At 38.8% G+C, this 23,666-nt stretch overlaps 1 protein-coding gene across 1 annotated transcript in view; it reads left to right on the top strand.

Annotated features, from left to right (window-relative positions):
• The first annotated feature begins 272 nt into the window (after positions 1–272).
• Positions 273–23,666, top strand: part of LOC107043607 (PSME3-interacting protein) — a 264,201-nt gene continuing 240,807 nt past the window's right edge. The window contains exons 1-2 of the mRNA XM_015265170.1: positions 273–610; positions 691–786. Coding sequence (XP_015120656.1) covers positions 514–610; positions 691–786 — 193 coding nt within the window. The 5' untranslated portion in view covers positions 273–513. The remainder of the gene's footprint in view (positions 611–690; positions 787–23,666) is intronic.

The raw sequence follows: 23,666 nt of genomic DNA, 5'->3' as shown, positions 1-23,666 counted from the left end.
GTCAGTCAAACCCCCCGATCCGGGCCGCTACTCAGGTCTATCCTCTTTGCACCCGACTCACATTTACCGACAATGCGACCGGGACGCCTCCTTTCCCGTGGGGTACCAACTAACATTTTTGGAGTCAGTCAAANGCACCCGACTCACATTTACCGACAATGCGACCGGGACGCCTCCTTTCCCGTGGGGTACCAACTAACATTTTTGGAGTCAGTCAAACCCCCCGATCCGCGCCTCTACACAGGTCTATCCTCTTTGCTATAATCTCTGTGCGGAAGCCTTTACTCACTGGAATCTGTTGTGTGTTTTTTTTGGAGTTTAAGGTCGGATGGAACGAGGTTATCCAGAGCCGCAAGGCAAGAAGAAGTTTTTGAAGTTTCATTGCGAGCGCACATCAACGTGCACAATAATTCTCTCCTTTTTTGCGTCTTGAATCGGAGTCCATCCTTTCATCAGTATTTCGAGACAAATTTGACTTTGCAAAGCTACTTCGACAATTTGAAAATTGGTAAGATGAGCTCAGGTTTTATTTCGGAGGCCGAATTGGCAGAGCAGAGGAAGACACGACAGGAGGAATGGAACAAAGTGAGAACAGCTGAACAGCCAGCTGGTAAAACACGATTTTCATTCATTTTCAATGAATTTTTCATTTTATATATCTTGACTGAATTCATTCTTACGTGCTTTCAGAGGTTTCGGAAGAGAAGTTGGATCGGTCGCTTTATGACAGACTTCAGGAGCAGAAAAACAAGAGGGATATGGAGTATGAAGAGGCACATAAACTAAGTAAGATCTAAAATGAAAATATTTCAATGTGACAAAGTAATGATACAAGGAGATACGTTACGAAATTTGTAGCAATTATTTTGCTAATGATCTCCAAAACGAGTGGTTCAGTGTTTGTTTTGTAATCTGTGGGATTCATTGCAAAAAACTGTTACAGAATTTTCTTAAAAGTCCACGGAGCCTTTCCATAACGGACAAATTAATTTCCAGTTATTTTTGTGCTCTATTTTTGTAGCCTATTATTTTTGTAGCATCAATAATATGGTGAACAGTTTGAAACTTCTTGAAAAATTCATTCTACACCATTTCCCCCTGTTGCAATCAACCTGGGCCCTTAATCAAGGGCTTGGGCCCTTAATCAAGGGCTTGGGCCCATTCTGCAAGCGCGGAAAAATTCCAAAAAATTAGGAGTGGTAATTTTTGTGATTTTTCGGCCCTTGCGAAGTGGGTCCAAGCCCTCAACTAAGGGCTCAGGTAGACTGCATAAGGGGGAAATTGGGTGGAATGATTTTGCCACTCCCAAAATACCACTCCTAATTTTTTGGATTTTTTCCGCCCTTGCGATATGGGCCCAAGCCCTTGATTAAGTGCCCAGGGCGATTGCAAGTAGGGGAAATGGTGTGGAATGACTTTTGCCATCCCCAAAATATCACTCCTAATTTTTGGGGATTCTTCCGCGTTTCCGAAGTGAGTCCAACCCCTTCATTAAGGGCCCAGATAGACTGCAACAGGGGGAAATTGTATGGAATGACTTTTGCCACCCCCAAAATATCACCCCTAATTTTTTGGGATTTTTCCGCCCTTGCAAAGTGGGCCCCAGCCCTCGACTAAGGGCCCAGATAGACTGCAACAGAGGAAAATTGTATGGAATGACTTTTGCCACCCCTAAAATACCACTCCTAAATTTGTTGAGATTTTTCCACCCTTGGGAAGTGGGCCCTAGCCCTCGACTAAGGGTCCAGATAGACTGCAACAGAGGAAAATTGTGTAGAATGATATTTGCCACCCCCAAAATACCACTCCTAATTTTTTGAGATTTTTCCGCCCTTGCGAAGGGGGTTGGGCCCTTGATTAAGTGCCCAGGGAGATCGCAACAGGGGGAAATGGTGTGGAAATACTTTTGTCACCCCCAAAATATCACTCCTAATTTTCTGGGATTTTTCCGCACTTGCGAAGTGGGCCCAAGCCGTTGGTTAAGGGCCCAGGGAGATTGCAACAGGTGGAAATGATGTGGAACGACTTTTTCCACCCCCAAAATATCACTCCTAATTTTTTTGGGCTTTTTCAGCGCTTGCGAAGTGGGCCCAAGCCCTTGATTAAGGTCCCAGGGAAATTGTGTGGAATGACTTTTGCCACCCCCAAAATACCACTCCTAATTTTTTGGCATTATTCCGTGCTTGCAGAATGGGCCCAAGCCCTTGATTAAGGGCCCAGGGAGATTGCAACAGGGGGAAATGGTGTGGAATGACTTTCACCATCCCCAAAATATCACTCCTAATTTTTTGGGATTTTTCCGCGCTTGCTTAAGGACCCAGATAGACCACAACAGAGGGAAATTGTGTGGAATGACTTTTGCCACCGCCAAAATACAACTCCTAATTTTTTGGCATTTTTCTGCCCTTACGAAGTAGGCCCAAGCGCTTGATTAAGGGCCCAGGGAGATTGCAACGGGAAAAATTGTGTGGAATAACTTTTGCCACCCCCAAAATACCACTCCTAATTTTTTAGGATTTTTCCGCCCTTGTAAAATATCCTCATCAATTCGAATTTCCGGTGTATTCGTTGGTAGTGGTACCGTGTGCTAACAGTCGGAGTGGTGACAGTACCATCTTGAACAAAAGTTTCTGCCCGGCAACCCACAATTCCCGCTGCCGACTCCCGCTAGTTTCAACATCATAGCAGGTGTCTATAACTTCTCAATGCTCTCCGAGATATGTGCATTTAAATTGATTAAAAAAAAAACTACAAATCAAAAGCCCAAGTTGTCTCTGATTATCATTTTTTTGTCATTCCGGCCGTATGGCCGTAGCCGTCATGACAAAATATCTATTCTTATCATTGGGCATGCTTTTCCATGGCAATTAATGGGTTATTCATCATTGACAAATTGTTAATAATAATTAGATGAATAAATAATCATGCGGGTTTTTGATGGGTTACAACCTACGTGTAACCTGTGAGGTAACTGCGTGACGTTTCCGCCCAATGAGCAAAATAAGGTTCCGGAAACGTTTTGAGAACGTCTCGAGATGATCTGAAAATGTAAGAAGGACGTTCCCAAAAACGTCCCCGAAACGTATTTTTTGGAAAATACAGGGTTTTTTTACGTTCAGGAAACGTTCGTCCGGAACGTTCGAAACGTTCACAGAACCTACCATGAACGTTGAAGAAATTACGGAATTTTCGGAATGTTTCACTTAGGTCTCGATGACGTTTCAATGATACTTAGCAAATGAAGTTGGAACGTTCTCGAGACGTTCGATCTTTTACGTCATTCATGGGACGTCTCACGGATGTGTCGCGAACATTTTCCTGAGACAACATATGTCTCATCGGAACGTTCAGCGAACGTTCAACGTAATCTATATGTAATGTTCACTTGAAACGTTCCTCACACATACTTCAATCGTGTAATGGACGTGCACCGGACCTCCTCCGGTACGTCATTGAAATTGAAATTGTAGGCTGGGCGTTTATTTTATTATTTTATTTATTCTGTAGTCTCCTTCGTAATTCACGAAAATCAAACATACATTTTTATGATACAATTTCTAAATAGTTTATTAATATAGAAATGCTATGAAATTGTTTACGTAAATATGAATTTCGTTTATAATCTACTTTTTTATACTATATACATGTGCGTACATTATATATACATATATAAACTATATAAATATCAAGAAACAGTTGAAAGCGCCTACAAACCGATTATTGAATGAAATTATGAACCAAATTTTTTCATGAGTATTTTCCATCAATATGTCCATAGATTTTCCGAACGAGAGTCAAAAACAGAAAACAGATGTGTATAGTATTACTTTAATCATAGTCTAAGTGTTACTAGCAATATTCGAGTATTAACATTGAATTTGAATCAATAAGAAATTATTATTCAATATAAGGTATCGAATTTGAGATACACATTTCAATGGATTACAATGAACTATATTGTAGAAAAAATTCTGGATTAAACCCTCTTTTGTGAATGGGCGTTTCCTCTTCTCCGCACTCCCTCAACGGGAAATACGGCGTCCTCACTCCGCCGGCGAAATCTTCATTTATCTGCTTATCCGACTCAGAGGGTTAATTGTCTCTTCAACACATTCGAGAATTTTTTCCAGCTCTTGTCGTTCCCGATTGCTGGTCGAAGGCGTTTGACTGCTGGAAAAGAAATATAAACATTAACTCAGAATGCACGAAAAGACTCATTACTATATAAATCTAAAATTCATTAATTTCTATCGCCTTCAATCTTTAATGACCCGTGACTGACAGAATCCCATTTTTTTTTTTTCATTTCTAGGGTATTTTTTCCAACTTTAGTGGAATAAGACTTGATTATTTGAAATCGTTTATTTCACTCGGGAGATATTGATTATGAAAGATCACGTTTTGCCCAACGCATTCAATGATTGAACCAATTCTTACCTTTGTTTTCTATGATGTATGAAGAGGATAGCTGATATACGCATTTGTTGTGAGCGGTAATACAACTGCCTTGCACTGGATCTCCCTCAAACGAGTTAATGTCAATCGATTTGAACACTTTTCAACTCGAAATATGCCCAATTTTGAGGATCTCAGTGGAGTGGAAAAGAAATCATAATATTTCTGGAATTTTCGTCCGACAATGAAGAAATCATCATCCGTTTCGACGAAATTGTCTATCAGCATAACTGTTGAATCCTTCAATACGACTGCATTGTTCCCTTCTTTATTAGTGATGATTGTACTTTTCCAACGAATTCGGCCATACTGAGTACCACTGAGTCCACAAGTCATCCCACGGTTATGACGAGCTGTGGCAATTGGTCCTTCCAATTTTTCATTTTCGTTGGTGTTTCCATTTTCCAATCGTTGTAAAGTTCGACGAATCAACTGCTGGAGCGGTTTGTTCCTCCCTCGTACGGAAAGTTTAATCGAACCTAATTCGTTCTCGAAAGGGAACGCTGAAAAAGTATCTGCTGGGCCATTCGCAGCTACATTCTTTGCGAGATGAATTAAATTATGAATATTATACGATACAAACTTCCGTCCGAATAATTGAATGCTTTTGAGGACGAACCGACGTAATAATCTTTCCGCTAATTTGTTCATCGTATGGCATAAATCCGGCTTTACGAGAATTGTGATTGCTACATGTAAAATCATGAAAAGCTCATAATGGTTTGCTGGTAAAAATTTCTTCAGTACAATTGGTCCCACATACAAGAGAAATTGTCGCGCTTCCGTCGCCTTCCAGCGATCTGATTCAGTTATAATCCGTGGCTTCCTATTAAAATCATTTGGCCAAAATTTCCCAATATTTTTCAATTTTTCGTCAATCAACTTCAAAATACTACCTGAAAGACGATATTTTAAACTTCCTTTTGCCCAATATCGAACCATTTTGCGTACAGTCCCAAGATAAACCAAGTGCATTATGTCCAAAGGAAAATGCGAGATCATTCCCATTCCTACATCAAGCAAGGGACTTTCCATTATCAAATGATTACTATATGCATCAGCCGTAAAATTCTGGTCAGTTCTCAACTCCGCATCGACTCCCGGAAAAATTACGCGACCATCCCATTCACCTCGCTCAACGCACTGATCGCACCCGTCGTACCCCGTGTGACCCTTGATTCCTTTTACATATGCCTTCGCTGGCGCATCACAAATGAAATTCCCAATTGATATTTTACAAAGCTTGGCGTGGATTACCACTCCCTCGGATCGCAAATCTTTAAGTTCTGGCGCAAAGTCTTTGAGAAAATCTTCAATGGGCGGTTTCGTAGATCCACAGAAAGCAGCAATTATAAAGGGACGGATTTCTCGTAACTCATCAATTCTACACAGGATAGGCCACAATTGAACATTTGAACTTTTGGAGAGCGGAAGTCCATCGATATTGAAATCCAATGTTAATTCTGAATTCACAGTTCCTTTGTTGGGGATGATCTTACGCAGCATATTTGCAATACCAAAATTATAATACAGTCCGCTAGCCATAGTTTCGGTCACTATTTTGGTGGGTCCACCGATCACTGTTCGAGGATCTTTCGGGAGTTCAGGGTGGAATGGACGTAATAAATTCATCAATGAACGTAAATTATTGTGAGGCACACCGCACTGTATTGCATATTGTTGGAGAGCATCACGAACGGTGTATTCTTTCATAACTGGATTGTGGCAAATGATCTCCGTCGCATCATCCTCATCACTAGACGATACAACTCGGTCACTCCAATCACTCTCGTCGAGTACGGATCCTGGATCGCTACAATCGTTTTCTGGGAACCCTTGCGAGAATGAGTCAGCTACTGCTTGTTCCATTGTCTCCACTTTTTCTGTGAGAGGGTCATCATCTTCATCTCGTAACTGACATTCACTATCACTGTCTTCCTCGATACTGCTATCCGTGATACTACTCGTTCTACTCGATTCACTCATTGATTCGATGTCTGATTCTGCTTCTATGTCACAGATTTTTTTAATAAAATTGTATCTGGAGGATTTTTTCCAAGATGCCCATTTTTGTGGCATATACGAAGCCATATCACTTTACGAGACAAAAATACGGATAATTTATTTTCAAACACCTTCTTCGACGCGCACACAGGCAAGATTGAGAGGACGCGTCGCATTTTCTTACCTGCTAGGCCTGGGTACGCATAGAGTACAACTATCACGTGGTTACCACATGTTTGAAAACCCTTCGGGTCTACTGAGGGGAGAGGAAAAATGAGAGGTTCTTATACCTGAACCATCATAAAATAAAAATTGTCATCCCACCTTAAACAGGCCTCACATATTCTACCTCCAGAAAATCCACGAATGATGTAGAAAAAATTATTTCACATAAATGGTTAAGAGCACACTTTACATCCATTTTATGTTCACTTTACGTATTCACGAGCCTTTACTTGTAATTTTGTATGTATCGGCAAGGTTCCTGCTTAACGAAAGCAATAGCTCGAGGACATTTCGGAGGCTACAATAAAACATGGTCAAATCTGAACGAAAAAGAATACATTTGCTGGTATAAAAAAATCGAATATAATTTACATATATGTAAATGGGTCATTCCGCCGGATATCGTAGGCAAATTGGGCCTCAAATTTTCGACAATTGTTTTTTCGGTTCTTTCGACTACTTATATATAGGAAAGAAGATTTCTCGACTGGGAGATGTCCCGCATTTCAATTGATAGCGATCCGGGTGATTAAGCGATTTTAACCCCAAATCTTTTAATCAAATCAAACGTCTGTGAATATGCTCAAAAAAAAATCAAAACATAGATTTCGATTAGAAATTTTCTGAATTATCCAAAAATGATGGTCATTTTCTTTTCCCACCCCTCCACCATAGTGAAAATCGGAGAGTATAACTTCAAACGTTGATTCAAGCTTGTTCTCCACTTTTTTTTAACTGATATTTTTCTTATAAAAATTCGAGAAAATACCCGATCGAAATTTATGTTTTGAAATTTTTTAAAGTATATTTAGTCATTTAATTTGATTGAAAGATTTAGGGTTAAAATCGCTTAGTCACGCGGAGCGCTATCAATTGCAATGCGGGACCCCTCCCAGTCGAGAAATCTTCTACCCTTGTCACGAGGCAACCTTTTTATTTTTTATTATTTTTATACTCTTTTATCGCCCCCAACTACACTGCCCCTTAATACTATATATTTGGCCACCGCTGGCTACCTTATCTTTCCCCCCACAACTACTCTAGTTCCCTCCCCATCTCACCCTTCCGTCCCCCTCGACCAGCAACGACGAGACCCCAGGATGGAGAACAGTTCCGGCCCTTGACTAAAAGTGGAACACCGGCACCCCAGGAAGAAACCCCGAAGAACGCCCCCTTCACCTCAGGCACCCGGAAAGCGGATGACGATTCCGCTCCTGGCCCACCTCGATCTGCCCCCCTGCGAAGAAGACGTTGACGGGAAGGAAAGCCACTCGTCTCACGACTGCCCCAGTTAATGCGTCGTGTCAATTGTGCCCAGAGAACCACAGCAATGTAAAGAGGATTGTTGGAGGATCTTGGACCTCATCCCACATCGGAGAGATCAGCCAGGAGACCCTGAGGTGGAGAGGAGGCTCAGCATCCCCTGGAGAGGACCCCGAGAAGGCCCAGGTGTTAATTACCCCGGACAGTTCCCCAGCATCGAGAGGACCTGTGAGTACGAGTTATTTNACCCGATCGAAATTTATGTTTTGAAATTTTTTTAAGCATATTTAGTCATTTAATTTGATTGAAAGATTTAGGGTTAAAATCGCTTAGTCACGCGGAGCGCTATCAATTGAAATGCGGGACCCCTCCCAGTCGAGAAATCTTCTACCCTATACATAAGTAGTTGAAAAAACCGAAGAAAAAACTGTCAAAAATCTTGCGGCCCAGTTTACCTACGATATTTGGCGGAATGGCCCAAATATATTGGAAAAAAATACATATTTCCAAGCGAATGCCACAACTGGCAGTAACGTCGTNGCAAATGAAGTTGGAACGTTCTCGAGACGTTCGATCTTTTACGTCATTCATGGGACGTCTCACGGATGTGTCGCGAACATTTTCCTGAGACAACATATGTCTCATCTGAACGTTCAGCGAACGTTCAACGTAATCTATATGTAATGTTCACTTGAAACGTTCCTCACACATACTTCAATCGTGTAATGGACGTGCACCGGACCTCCTCCGGTACGTCATTGAAATTGAAATTGTAGGCTGNTACATATTTCCAAGCGAATGCCACAACTGGCAGTAACGTCGTCGCAACTCTGAAAATCGGTGACGTTGCCACTCCCCTCCAAACGATCGAAGAGCTGGACAGGTGGAAGCCATGTTGGACGAAGAGAAGTGTGACACAATCAGAGGATACTTGAAATTTAAAAAGAGGGGATGCTNGACAAACCGATTATTTAATGAAATTATGAACCAAATTTTTTCATGAGTATTTTCCATCAATATGTCCATAGATTTTCCGAACNAAAAATTGCTCCGAAACTGGAAAAAGCAATCTTGGATGGAGCGATTCTAGCTGTGAACAATGTATGGCCAGAGAATGAACTCAAGCATCATCTGATGAGAACAGTGGTACGAGCGGGTATAACACCGACGGCAGCCAACGCGAACCCTCAAGAGCCAATGATATGATATTATATGATGCACGAAAAAATAATTTGAATTAAAAAAAAAATAATTTCATAATTAAATGAATGAAAAATTTCTTCTTCATAAAATTGATTCTGAATTGTCTTGAAAGAATGTTTTCTTCGTGAAGAAAAAAAATTATATTTAATTCAANATGAATGGGCGTTTCCTCTTCTCCGCACTCCCTCAACGGGAAATATGGCGTCCTCACTCCGCCGGCGAAATCTTCATTTATCTGCTTATCCGACTCAGAGGGTTAATTGTCTCTTCAACACATTCGAGAATTTTTTCCAGCTCTTGTCGTTCCCGATTGCTGGTCGAAGGCGTTTGACTGCTGGAAAAGAAATATAAACATTAACTCAGAATGCACGAAAAGACTCATTACTATATAAATCTAAAATTCATTAATTTCTATCGCCTTCAATCTTTAATGACCCGTGACTGACAGAATCCCATCTTTTTTTTTTTCATTTCTAGGGTATTTTTTCCAACTTTAGTGGAATAAGACTTGATTATTTGAAATCGTTTATTTCACTCGGGAGATAGTGATTATGAAAGATCACGTTTTGCCCAACGCATTCAATGATTGAACCAATTCTTACCTTTGTTTTCTATGATGTATGAAGAGGATAGCTAATATACGCATTTGTTGTGAGCGGTAATACAACTGCCTTGCACTGGATCTCCCTCAAACGAGTTAATGTCAATCGATTTGAACACTTTTCAACTCGAAATATGCCCAATTTTGAGGATCTCAGTGGAGTGGAAAAGAAATCATAATATTTCTGGAATTTTCGTCCGACAATGAAGAAATCATCATCCGTTTCGACGAAATTGTCTATCAGCATAACTGTTGAATCCTTCAATATGACTGCATTGTTCCCTTCTTTATTAGTGATGATTGTACTTTTCCAACGAATTCGGCCATACTGAGTACCACTGAGTCCACAAGTCATCCCACGGTTATGACGAGCTGTGGCAATTGGTCCTTCCAATTTTTCATTTTCGTTGGTGTTTCCATTTTCCAATCGTTGTAAAGTTCGACGAATCAACTGCTGGAGCGGTTTGTTCCTCCCTCGTACGGAAAGTTTAATCGAACCTAATTCGTTCTCGAAAGGGAACGCTGAAAAAGTATCTGCTGGGCCATTCGCAGCTACATTCTTTGCGAGATGAATTAAATTATGAATATTATACGATACAAACTTCCGTCCGAATAATTGAATGCTTTTGAGGACGAACCGACGTAATAATCTTTCCGCTAATTTGTTCATCGTATGGCATAAATCCGGCTTTACGAGAATTGTGATTGCTACATGTAAAATCATGAAAAGCTCATAATGGTTTGCTGGTAAAAATTTTTTCAGTACAATTGGTCCCACATACAAGAGAAATTGTCGCGCTTCCGTCGCCTTCCAGCGATCTGATTCAGTTATAATCCGTGGCTTCCTATTAAAATCATTTGGCCAAAATTTCCCAATATTTTTCAATTTTTCGTCAATCAACTTCAAAATACTACCTGAAAGACGATATTTTAAACTTCCTTTTGCCCAATATCGAACCATTTTGCGTACAGTCCCAAGATAAACCAAGTGCATTATGTCCAAAGGAAAATGCGAGATCATTCCCATTCCTACATCAAGCAAGGGACTTTCCATTATCAAATGATTACTATATGCATCAGCCGTAAAATTCTGGTCAGTTCTCAACTCCGCATCGACTCCCGGAAAAATTACGCGACCATCCCATTCACCTCGCTCAACGCACTGATCGCACCCGTCGTACCCCGTGTGACCCTTGATTCCTTTTACATATGCCTTCGCTGGCGCATCACAAATGAAATTCCCAATTGATATTTTACAAAGCTTGGCGTGGATTACCACTCCCTCGGATCGCAAATCTTTAAGTTCTGGCGCAAAGTCTTTGAGAAAATCTTCAATGGGCGGTTTCGTAGATCCACAGAAAGCAGCAATTATAAAGGGACGGATTTCTCGTAACTCATCAATTCTACACAGGATAGGCCACAATTGAACATTTGAACTTTTGGAGAGCGGGAGTCCATCGATATTGAAATCCAATGTTAATTCTGAATTTACAGTTCCTTTGTTGGGGATGATCTTACGCAGCATATTTGCAATACCAAAATTATAATACAGTCCGCTAGCCATAGTTTCGGTCACTATTTTGGTGGGTCCACCGATCACTGTTCGAGGATCTTTCGGGAGTTCAGGGTGGAATGGACGTAATAAATTCATCAATGAACGTAAATTATTGTGAGGCACACCGCACTGTATTGCATATTGTTGGAGAGCATCACGAACGGTGTATTCTTTCATAACTGGATTGTGGCAAATGATCTCCGTCGCATCATCCTCATCACTAGACGATACAACTCGGTCACTCCAATCACTCTCGTCGAGTACGGATCCTGGATCGCTACAATCGTTTTCTGGGAACCCTTGCGAGAATGAGTCAGCTACTGCTTGTTCCATTGTCTCCACTTTTTCTGTGAGAGGGTCATCATCTTCATCTCGTAACTGACATTCACTATCACTGTCTTCCTCGATACTGCTATCCGTGATACTACTCGTTCTACTCGATTCACTCATTGATTCGATGTCTGATTCTGCTTCTATGTCACAGATTTTTTTAATAAAATTGTATCTGGAGGATTTTTTCCAAGATGCCCATTTTTGTGGCATATACGAAGCCATATCACTTTACGAGACAAAAATACGGATAATTTATTTTCAAACACCTTCTTCGACGCGCACACAGGCAAGATTGAGAGGACGCGTCGCATTTTCTTACCTGCTAGGCCTGGGTACGCATAGAGTACAACTATCACGTGGTTACCACATGTTTGAAAACCCTTCGGGTCTACTGAGGGGAGAGGAAAAATGAGAGGTTCTTATACCTGAACCATCATAAAATAAAAATTGTCATCCCACCTTAAACAGGCCTCACATATTCTACCTCCAGAAAATCCACGAATGATGTAGAAAAAATTATTTCCCATAAATGGTTAAGAGCACACTTTATATCCATTTTACGTTCACTTTACGTATTCACGAGCCTTTACTTGTAATTTTGTATGTATCGGCAAGGTTCCTGCTGAACGAAAGCAATAGCTCGAGGACATTTCGGAGGCTACAATAAAACATGGTCAAATCTGAACGAAAAAGAATACATTTGCTGATATAAGAAAATCGAATATAATTTACATATATGTAAATGGGTCATTCCGCCGGATATCGTAAGCAAATTGGGCCTCAAATTTTTGACAAATTTTTTTTCGGTTCTTTCGACTACTTATATATAGGAAAGAAGATTTCTCGACTGGGAGATGTCCCGCATTTCAATTGATAGCGATCCGGGTGATTAAGCGATTTTAACCCCAAATCTTTTAATCAAATCAAACGTCTGTGAATATGCTCAAAAAAAATCAACACATAGATTTCGATTAGCAATTTTCTGAATTTTCCAAAAATGATGGTCATTTTCTTTCCCCACCCCTCCACCATGGTGAAAATCGGAGAGTATAACTTCAAACGTTGATTCAAGCTTGTTCTCCACTTTTTTTTAACTGATATTTTTCTTATGAAAATTCGAGAAAATACCCGATCGAAATTTATGTTTTGAATTTTTTTAAGCATATTTTGTCATTTAATTTGATTGAAAGATTTAGGGTTAAAATCGCTTAGTCACGCGGAGCACTATCAATTGAAATGCGGGACCCCTCCCAGTCGAGAAATCTTCTACCCTATACATAAGTAGTTGAAAAAACCGAAGAAAAAATTGTCGAAAATCTTGCGGCCCAGTTTACCTACGATATTTGGCGGAATGGCCCAAATATATTGGGAAAAAATACATATTTTGTTATTTAAAATCTCCCATAGGGAACAACAATAGAATTCGAGAAAAATGTACGATGTTCTACTCATTAGTACAGATGTATACACTACGTCGACTTAACGCAGCTGGCACTCACGGGAGGAGGAGAAGTGGGAAAATAAATGCATGAATTTATTTTGTTTTCATTATCTCCAACATAATGTTATTTCCCATTATTGTACCTGAATTTCATACATTCTCATTATTACCGATGTATACAATACGTCCATTTGACGTAGCTGACGCTCATGGGAGGAGAAGTACTGATTAAATATCAGCAAGAGTTCCACTGTGAATAATCCCTGGAGTTTGAGGTTGTCCGTGTCGTTTTCGAATGGTGTCAAAATGAATGAATGAATTTCTTTTGTTTCCAACAGTGCCAGCCGGAGAGGAACCAAGTATACCTGAATCGTCATAAAATGGCAATTTTCATGCCACCATAAGACAGGCCCCATATATTTTGCCATCAGACATTCTACGAATAATGTTACGGAAATTTTCAGTATTTCTGGTGGTTGAACACACTGGTCCTTGGATAGGTTGTCTTAGACGTTGGGCTGCCGCTGACCGTAATTTCATTGTTGCACAGGTACATTTTTGCAAGTGGGACCCCTGCTGTTAGCTACTCAATACTCGCCCTCCTCCAGTTGGCCCCAGCTACGTCAAATGGATGTATTGTAGATGTCTTTCACCACCGGACATCGAAATAATGATGTATGCTTATCCATTTCCAGAAATGTCCAACATAATAATTACTACAATTGTGTACGATACATCTACAATACATCCATTCAACATAGCTGGTGCTCGTAAGAGGAGGAGAGGTACTGAGTAAATATCAGCAGGAGTTCCACTGTTAATAATCCCGCGAGATTGAGCGCGCCCGTGTGGTTTTCGAATGGTGTCAAAATAAATGAATGAATTTCTTTGGTTTTGTTTTGAATCTTCATGCCAACATAGAACAGGCCCTACATATTTTGCCATCAGACATTCTATGAATAATGTAAAGGAAATTTCCAGTATTTCAGCTGGTTAAACACACTGATCATTTGCTACGAAATAATAACTTGGTCCCTTGTAATAGAAAATCCGTGAAAGTTAAGCGAATTACTTTATGAATGGAGGAGTATCCAACCATCACCGCAACCTTCTGATGCTTCAGCATCTATGAAACATTAAACATATACGTTCCATTCACGTTTCATAAATGCTGAAAATGATGATGGACATCCAAGCGAGGTTCCAAGCGAATGCCACAACTGGCAGTAGCGTCATCGCAACTCTGAAAATCTGTGACGTTGCCACTCCCCTCCAAACGATCGAAGAGCTGGAGCAGGTGGAAGCCATGTTGGACGAAGAGAAGTGTGACACAATCAGAGGATACTTGAAATTTAAAAAGAGGGGATGCTGCCAAACAACTGCAAAGGCCATAATGGAAGCCATGATGTCAAACACACTGATGGCAAAATTGAATTGGGAAGGAAAGAAACCTGGAAAAATTGGGTTGAAAAAAATTGCTCCGAAACTGGAAAAAGCAATCTTGGATGGAGCGATTCTAGCTGTGAACAATGTATGGCCAGAGAATGAACTCAAGCATCATCTGATGAGAACAGTGGTACGAGCGGGTATAACACCGACGGCAGCCAACGCGAACCCTCAAGAGCCAATGATATGATATTATATGATGCACGAAAAAATAATTTGAATTAAAAAAAAAATAATTTCATAATTAAATGAATGAAAAATTTCTTCTTCATAAAATTGATTCTGAATTGTCTTGAAAGAATGTTTTCTTCGTGAAGAAAAAAAATTATATTTAATTCAAAATACATTGGAAAGTCATTAATCGGTTGTAACCCAACTATACAGAAAGAAATTTTGGATAAGAATTACCCTTCCGTTAGATAGTTGGAAGTTCCATAATAGCAGATACCGTCACTAGGCTTATAAAATTATTTGTAGGTTCATGTGACTTTATACTTTATTGAAATGACATGAGACGGAAAATACCCTTATGGCCGTGTGATTTACGGAATTTTATGTACAAAGGCCTGGAAAAGTCCTAAAAAATAGAAATTCTTAAGAGATACATTATTCTACATTTTTCGAAAAAAATATCGCTCGTTTAATACATTTGTCCATTTCAGAATCGTTCGAATGAATATTATTGGAATAATTCCATAGTGTCACAATTGTGAATAATAAATGTGAAGATGTTTGGAAAATTTAATAAGTGACATTTCAAAAACGTGTTGAAAATATCTAGAGAAAACGTACATAAATATTTCCTATCTCACGTCATTCGTATGTGAAGAAGAAGACGTTTATTGGAGACCCGCACAGATGCAATCGCTAAATCTCAAATTACAAATGTTTTATTTACATTCATCACCAATCGTCTCGCAAACGTACTTCAGAATTGATCGGAGAATGTTTTCCACTAGATCTGAGGAGCATGTTCGCCAACCATCCGGTGAGAAACATTTGAGGAATGAATCGTATGCGCTACAGGTGGATGTTATTAATACGTCAAGTAAAAACATACTTTAATCGTTCCAGACTGAACGTATTAAAAACCATCAAGCTGAAATGTTCAATCAAGAAATCCACAAAAACGTCTCAATGACGTTGTAGCATGAACGTATCATTTATGTGCGATAATAAATGTCCTGCAGATGTATTTCATTGCGTGTCATAAATCGTTTCGGGGATATACCAGGAAGTACGTGTCAATGATGTACTCGATACGGTGTCAGAGAAACGTTTTTTGTGAATTCGGTATGAGACGTGTATGGGACGTTGCGTTTGAAACGTACTGGTACACCCGGATATTGAACATTAATNGCGATAGAAACTTCCGTCCGAATAATTGAATGCTTTTGAGGACGAACCGACGTAATAATCTTTCCGCTAATTTGTTCATCGTATGGCATAAATCCGGCTTTACGAGAATTGTGATTGCTACATGTAAAATCATGAAAAGCTCATAATGGTTTGCTGGTAAAAATTTCTTCAGTACAATTGGTCCCACATACAAGAGAAATTGTCGCGCTTCCNAGCCGATGACGCGATCATCGTATACTTTGTGCAATGCAGCGAACACATTATTAGTTCGATGAGGTGTTGTACCGTCTTGCATCAAATATAAATTTTTCACCAGTCCTTTTTTCTTAGCGAATGGGAAAAATTTGGTTTCCAACATCTCTCGGTAACTCTCCTCTGTAATGGTCCCTTCTAAGATTTCCACATNTCATTATCAAATGATTACTATATGCATCAGCCGTAAAATTCTGGTCAGTTCTCAACTCCGTATCGACTCCCGGAAAAATTACGCGACCATGCCATTCACCTCGCTCAACGCACTGATCGCACCCGTCGTACCCCGTGTGACCCTTGATTCCTTTTACATATGCCTTCGCTGGCGCATCACAAATGAAATTCCCAATTGATATTTTACAAAGCTTGGCGTGGATTACNCAATTAAAAAAAGGTAAAGTTGGAAAATTTTAGAGTGGTTAACTTCGAAGTTGCAAAATTTTGAAATGGGTCAACTTTGAAGTTGCNTAAAAATGTTTTCGAAGACCAGACGTCAAACATTCTGTAGAGTCACACAAAAAAAATGTTCATGGAACGTTTCAGTAAGGAACGTTCCGGAATGTCATGTGCTCAAACGTTTCNGAGTCCATCGATATTGAAATCCAATGTTAATTCTGAATTTACAGTTCCTTTGTTGGGGATGATCTTACGCAGCATATTTGCAATACCAAAATTATAATACAGTCCGCTAGCCATAGTTTCGGTCACTATTTTGGTGGGTCCACCGATCACTGTTCGAGGATCTTTCGGGAGTTCAGGGTGGAATGGACGTAATAAATTCATCAATGAACGTAAATTATTGTGAGGCACACCGCACTGTNTAATGGTCCCTTCTAAGATTTCCACATGTATTTGTTTGATCGACAGAGCTGCCTGAGCTGGAACTTTAGTAGGGTGGAGCGGTTTAGCTACTGATGAATGTGGATTTTCACTCCCCCAAAATCGATAATCATGTTTATTCACGTAGCCATTAAGGTAGAAATGAGATTTATTAACTTCTCGACCCGAAGGGAGGAAGTTATTGTAATGACTCTGAAAATCGAATTTAGAATTTCCATGATTTCTCCACATTTCTTAGCCTCTCGAATCATCCTGAAACGTTTTTGGAGACATGTCTGTATGTGCGTGTGTGTGTGTATGTGTATGTGTATGTGTATGTGTATGTATGTACGTATGTGACCAAAATTTTGTCCAACGATATCTTCTACAACAAACAAATGAAGCGATTCGAATTTTTTTTTCAAACGATGCGTGTTCATGTAACGTAGAACTCATTAATTTATGAAAACAATTGCCTCAGCGGTTTTTTATTTATCCGCATAAAACTTGAAAAAAATGCCAAAAAGCGTTAATTTCATAAAAATTCGACCATTTTACCTAAGGTAATGATGGGATTTGAATTAGTTTTGTGTGATCGATGCGTCTTCACATAACTTGATTCTCATTGGATTTTGAGCGAAATCGCCTCCGTGGTTGTTGAGTTTTTTAAATAAAACTTTCGAATTTTGCAATTAAAAAAAGGTAAAGTTGGAAAATTTTAGAGTGGTTAACTTCGAAGTTGCAAAATTTTGAAATGGGTCAANACATAAATGGTTAAGAGCACACTTTACATCCATTTTATGTTCACTTTACGTATTCACGAGCCTTTACTTGTAATTTTGTATGTATCGGNGGGATCAAGTAAAGTGGGTTTAACTCAAACTTGATTGAAGTTTGAGTTGACTAAAATTGCAAATGCGGTCTTTGCGAAATCACCCTAAGGGCAATGCCACAATGAATGCAACGCTAAACGCATGGAATAATTATCCAACTGTTTTCCGAATATTTCTGACATTGACTAGCGTTGCGTATAGCGTGCGCTGCATTCACTGTGGCATGACCCCAGCGTTTATTAAATCTGTGAAGAAACTTCTTCCATGGATATTTCCTCGGAGCAATGTGAGAAAAAGATTGAATAAATACATAATAAAAAAATTAATGAAAGAAAAAACAAATGGTCGGGAAGTTATTGNATCCAAAAATGATGGTCATTTTCTTTTCCCACCCCTCCACCATAGTGAAAATCGGAGAGTATAACTTCAAACGTTGANAATGGGTCACACCCAATTCCACCAACCCCTACCGGTCATAACCCAAAGAGGGAGCTCGCGAAGCGCGCGACCTGGCCTGATTTTCCGTGAAAATAATTCGATTGGCTTCAATTTCAGCATTTTCAAACATTTGNTTTTTGCTCATTGGGGCGTGAGTTCCTTGTAGGTTGAAACCTATGTGAAACCGGTGATCATGTCGATTGCAACTGATAGGTAACTGATGATAAACCGACGAAATTTCTACTCGGGAAGCCGATGACGCGATCATCGTATACTTTGTGCAATGCAGCGAACACATTATTAGTTCGATGAGGTGTTGTACCGTCTTGCATCAAATATAAATTTTTCACCAGTCCTTTTNCAATGCGGGACCCCTCCCAGTCGAGAAATCTTCTACCCTTGTCACGAGGCAACCTTTTTATTTTTTATTATTTTTATACTCTTTTATCGCCCCCAACTACACTGCCCCTTAATACTATATATTTGGCCACCGCTGGCTACCTTATCTTTCCCCCCACAACTACTCTAGTTCCCTCCCCNTGAAGAAACTTCTTCCATGGATATTTCCTCGGAGCAATGTGAGAAAAAGATTGAATAAATACATAATAAAAAAATTAATGAAAGAAAAAACAAATGGTCGGGAAGTTATTGGTGCGACCCGAATGGGTCACACCCAATTCCACCAACCCCTACCGGTCATAACCCAAAGAGGGAGCTCGCGAAGCGCGCGACCTGGCCTGATTTTCCGTGAAAATAATTCGATTGGCTTCAATTTCAGCATTTTCAAACATTTGCGTCAAAACTTTGCTGAATTCAAGTCGTTTCCCTATAGCAGCTTACGTAAGCAATTGGTGGGAAGTGATTTTATAAGGATGAAGTTTGAGGAAATGTTTAATTATCAAACGTAGGGTCTCTCGATTCAATTCTAACTTCGCAGCCGCCTTGCGTATTGAATCAGTTGGTTGATTTTTGAAATATTTTTCCACCTTGTCCACTACTTCTTCCGTCGTTACTGTATAAGATGGACTCGGAAGATCATGGCGACGATCCTGTAGGGTACCATAGTTGACAAAATAATTAATTACCCTACAAAAAAGAACACATTGACTCAAAAAATTTCTTAGGGACTAACCTCAAAAAAAAAATCGTACAGGAGATCTACAAAATTCCTACCGTTTGAGAGTGGTTTCACTCCCAATTATGTGACTACCAAACTTACTACGAAAGCCTCTATACGCATTTGTGTAGTTTTTTCCTCGGGAATAATAGCACTCAATGAGATACACTTTTTTTTCGACAGTAACCTCGCTCATTTTGGAGAATATGAACTAGACCCCAGAGTCCACTACTTCTTCCGTCGATAATGTATAAGATGGACCCGGAAGATCATGGCGATGATCCTGTACCGTACCATAGTTGACAAAATGATCAGTTATCCTACAAAAAAGAACACATTGACTCAAAAAATTTATTAGGGACTAACTTAAAAAAAAATCGTACAGGAGGTCTAAAACATTCCTACCGTTTGAGAGTGGTTTCACTCCCAATTCTATGACTACCAAACATACTACGAAAGCCTCGCATTTATGTAATTTTTTCGAAAATACAGGGGAGTAAGAAAATATAGGGGAAAAGTTTTCACCTATTCCCATTTGTCACCCTGTAGTGCAGTTCGAGTGAATAGAACTAAAAAAATTAAATTTAAAATTACTGAAAAAGTGAGAATTAGTAAATATAAACAGGTTTTTGAGAAGGGCTACTTACCCAATTGGACAACCGAAATTTTCACAATTGGGAAAATCCGAAATACTGATCCCATTACCTATGAACTGATTGATTATAAGGGAAATCTGATGGACAAAATTATAAGAAAGCAAGGTAATAAATTATATGTAAAATGGTTAGGCTTTGATTATTCTCATAAAATAGTTGGATAAATGAATCTGATGTATAATGTGTAAAATTCCTTTCATGAATAAAATTTTCAAATGAAAGATCTTTTGAATATTCATTTCTATTCTTCATCTTAATCCTAAATATGTAAAATACAACATACATGTACAACATGCATGCAACATACATAAAAAAAAAAAATTCTAAGAGAATTCGAATTTAGAGAGAAAAAAGTTGCGCTTCACCCAGCCGGGAATCGAACCCGGGTTTCCCAGATACACGCCGGGCATTCTTACCGACTAAGCTACCGGGAACCACAGAAATTCACTCTCAAATTCACCTCAAACAACGCCTCAAAACAAAATAATTGTGTATATATATATATATATATATATATATATATATATATATATATATACTATAGTATAAGATGTATCTGTGTAAGCTAAGAAGGGGACGAGATCGTGCGTATGCGCATGCGCACGATACATCTTATACTATAGATAATATATTGTTACGTCAAGAATGTGTCACTTGACACAACTTCGTTTAATTACAATTTAACATTTGAGAAGTTGAATCTACAAACGATTTTAAAGGAATCTGAATTTACATAAGAAAAAATGAAAGAATATACTTCATTGACTAAACCCATTCATTAATAAGGTCCCCTTGGTTGAAAATCCTAACCCCAAAGAATTTAGAAGTAAAATTCTGAAAAAGGGTTCACTTGAGGTAAAATGAAAAAGAATTTCAAAGCAGTTTAAATTGACTCAATAGAATCTATATTTTAACAAAATAATAAGAAAAAATATAATTACAAAATTTTAACTTACATTCGATGTTCTGCAGTCGGTCACAACTTATTTGCTATTAGTTACAATTACTGCCGCACTGAGCTTAAGACTTTCTTAATAAAATGGATGGAATAATTAAAAAAAATAAAAAGTTACAAGACTTGAAAAATGAAAAGTTCAGCCACGAAATACTAAATTGAAAAGTTAGTCGTGAAAGACTAAATTATTAATTAGTCACGAAAAACTTAAGGTACTTCCGCAGTAAGTATACTTGGTGAAAATTTCGAAATGGTATAAAGCCGCAATATTTGGATCATATGTTGTTGACCACATTCAAAAGATATTCCCAAAATTTCAAGTCCCTGGTCCACCCCATTTACTTATTATCGCACCACAATGTCATAGGCAACTGGGGTGGAAATATTAATTTCAGAGAATTGAAAATAGAAAACATCTCTTGACTTGCTTCGCTCATCGCAGCATATTCTGCTTGTCAAGTAGATAGAGCTACATACGACTGTTTATGAGTTCTCCAAATAATTGAATCACCAAACAGTTTAATTACAAAACCACACGTAGTCAATGATCCTTTGCAATCAGCAAGTCTAGCATCTGAGTATGCTTCAATCACATCAGTCTCACCAGTGTATCTCAGACCTAAAGCAGAAGTACCTCTCAAATACCTCAGTACTCTCTTCACCATTTTCCAATCCTCACCGGTTGGACTCACCTGGTGTCCGCTCAACACATTGACCGCGTAGAAAATGTCTGGTCTAGTTGTTCCTGCTAGATATAGTAAGCTACCTACTACTTCTCTGTATGGACAATTCATTCTCTCATCAGTCATAACATAGATCTCACCCGCAATGTCTGATTCTTTCAGTTTGCGCTCATGATTAGATGCCTATGTAGTTAACATTGGAGTTCTTTGAGGATGTGAATTTTCAAACCCGTATTTAATCAGTAATTTCTGAACGTATCTTTTCTGACTCAATTTTAATATTCTGTTCTCTCGATCTCGTTTAAGGAACTTCCGCAGTAAGTATATTTGGTGAAAATTTCGAAATGGTATAAAGACGCAATATGTGGATCATATGTTGTTGAGCACATTCAAAAACTATTCCCAAAATTTCAAGTACCTTGTCCACCCCATTTTCGAAATATACATCGTCAAAAATGGAAAAAACACAAAAATTGAATGTTTGGCGATGGATATCTCAAAAATGGGGTGGACCAGGGACTTGAAATTTTGGGAATATCTTTTTAATGTGGTCAACAACATATGATCCAAATATTGCGTCTTTATACCATTTCGGAATTTTCACCAAGTATACTTACTGCGGAAGTACCTTAATAGATATATTTAAAAATTCTTTTGGCTCACCTAGGACAGTCATTTCAAATTCAGAACTCAGTGCTGACTTAACCTCATTCAGCCTAAATTTGTCATTACTCGCCATACTAATNGCTATTAGTTACAATTACTGCCGCACTGAGCTTAAGACTTTCTTAATAAAATGGATGGAATAATTAAAAAAAATAAAAAGTTACAAGACTTGAAAAATGAAAAGTTCAGCCACGAAATACTAAATTGAAAAGTTAGTCGTGAAAGACTAAATTATTAATTAGTCACGAAAAACTTAAGGTACTTCCGCAGTAAGTATACTTGGTGAAAATTTCGAAATGGTATAAAGCCGCAATATTTGGATCATATGTTGTTGACCACATTCAAAAGATATTCCCAAAATTTCAAGTCCCTGGTCCACCCCATTTACTTATTATCGCACCACAATGTCATAGGCAACTGGGGTGGAAATATTAATTTCAGAGAATTGAAAATAGAAAACATCTCTTGACTTGCTTCGCTCATCGCAGCATATTCTGCTTGTCAAGTAGATAGAGCTACATACGACTGTTTATGAGTTCTCCAAATAATTGAATCACCAAACAGTTTAATTACAAAACCACACGTAGTCAATGATCCTTTGCAATCAGCAAGTCTAGCATCTGAGTATGCTTCAATCACATCAGTCTCACCAGTGTATCTCAGACCTAAAGCAGAAGTACCTCTCAAATACCTCAGTACTCTCTTCACCATTTTCCAATCCTCACCGGTTGGACTCACCTGGTGTCCGCTCAACACATTGACCGCGTAGAAAATGTCTGGTCTAGTTGTTCCTGCTAGATATAGTAAGCTACCTACTACTTCTCTGTATGGACAATTCATTCTCTCATCAGTCATAACATAGATCTCACCCGCAATGTCTGATTCTTTCAGTTTGCGCTCATGATTAGATGCCTATGTAGTTAACATTGGAGTTCTTTGAGGATGTGAATTTTCAAACCCGTATTTAATCAGTAATTTCTGAACGTATCTTTTCTGACTCAATTTTAATATTCTGTTCTCTCGATCTCGTTTAAGGAACTTCCGCAGTAAGTATATTTGGTGAAAATTTCGAAATGGTATAAAGACGCAATATGTGGATCATATGTTGTTGAGCACATTCAAAAACTATTCCCAAAATTTCAAGTACCTTGTCCACCCCATTTTCGAAATATACATCGTCAAAAATGGAAAAAACACAAAAATTGAATGTTTGGCGATGGATATCTCAAAAATGGGGTGGACCAGGGACTTGAAATTTTGGGAATATCTTTTTAATGTGGTCAACAACATATGATCCAAATATTGCGTCTTTATACCATTTCGGAATTTTCACCAAGTATACTTACTGCGGAAGTACCTTAA

Source organism: Diachasma alloeum, unplaced genomic scaffold (assembly GCF_001412515.2).
Source record: "Diachasma alloeum isolate Michigan unplaced genomic scaffold, Dall2.0 Dall_scaffold_00604, whole genome shotgun sequence".
NCBI lineage: Eukaryota > Metazoa > Arthropoda > Insecta > Hymenoptera > Braconidae > Diachasma > Diachasma alloeum.
The sequence above is the reverse complement of the archived record's forward strand: the minus strand, read 5'-3'. Positions and strand labels throughout refer to the sequence as shown.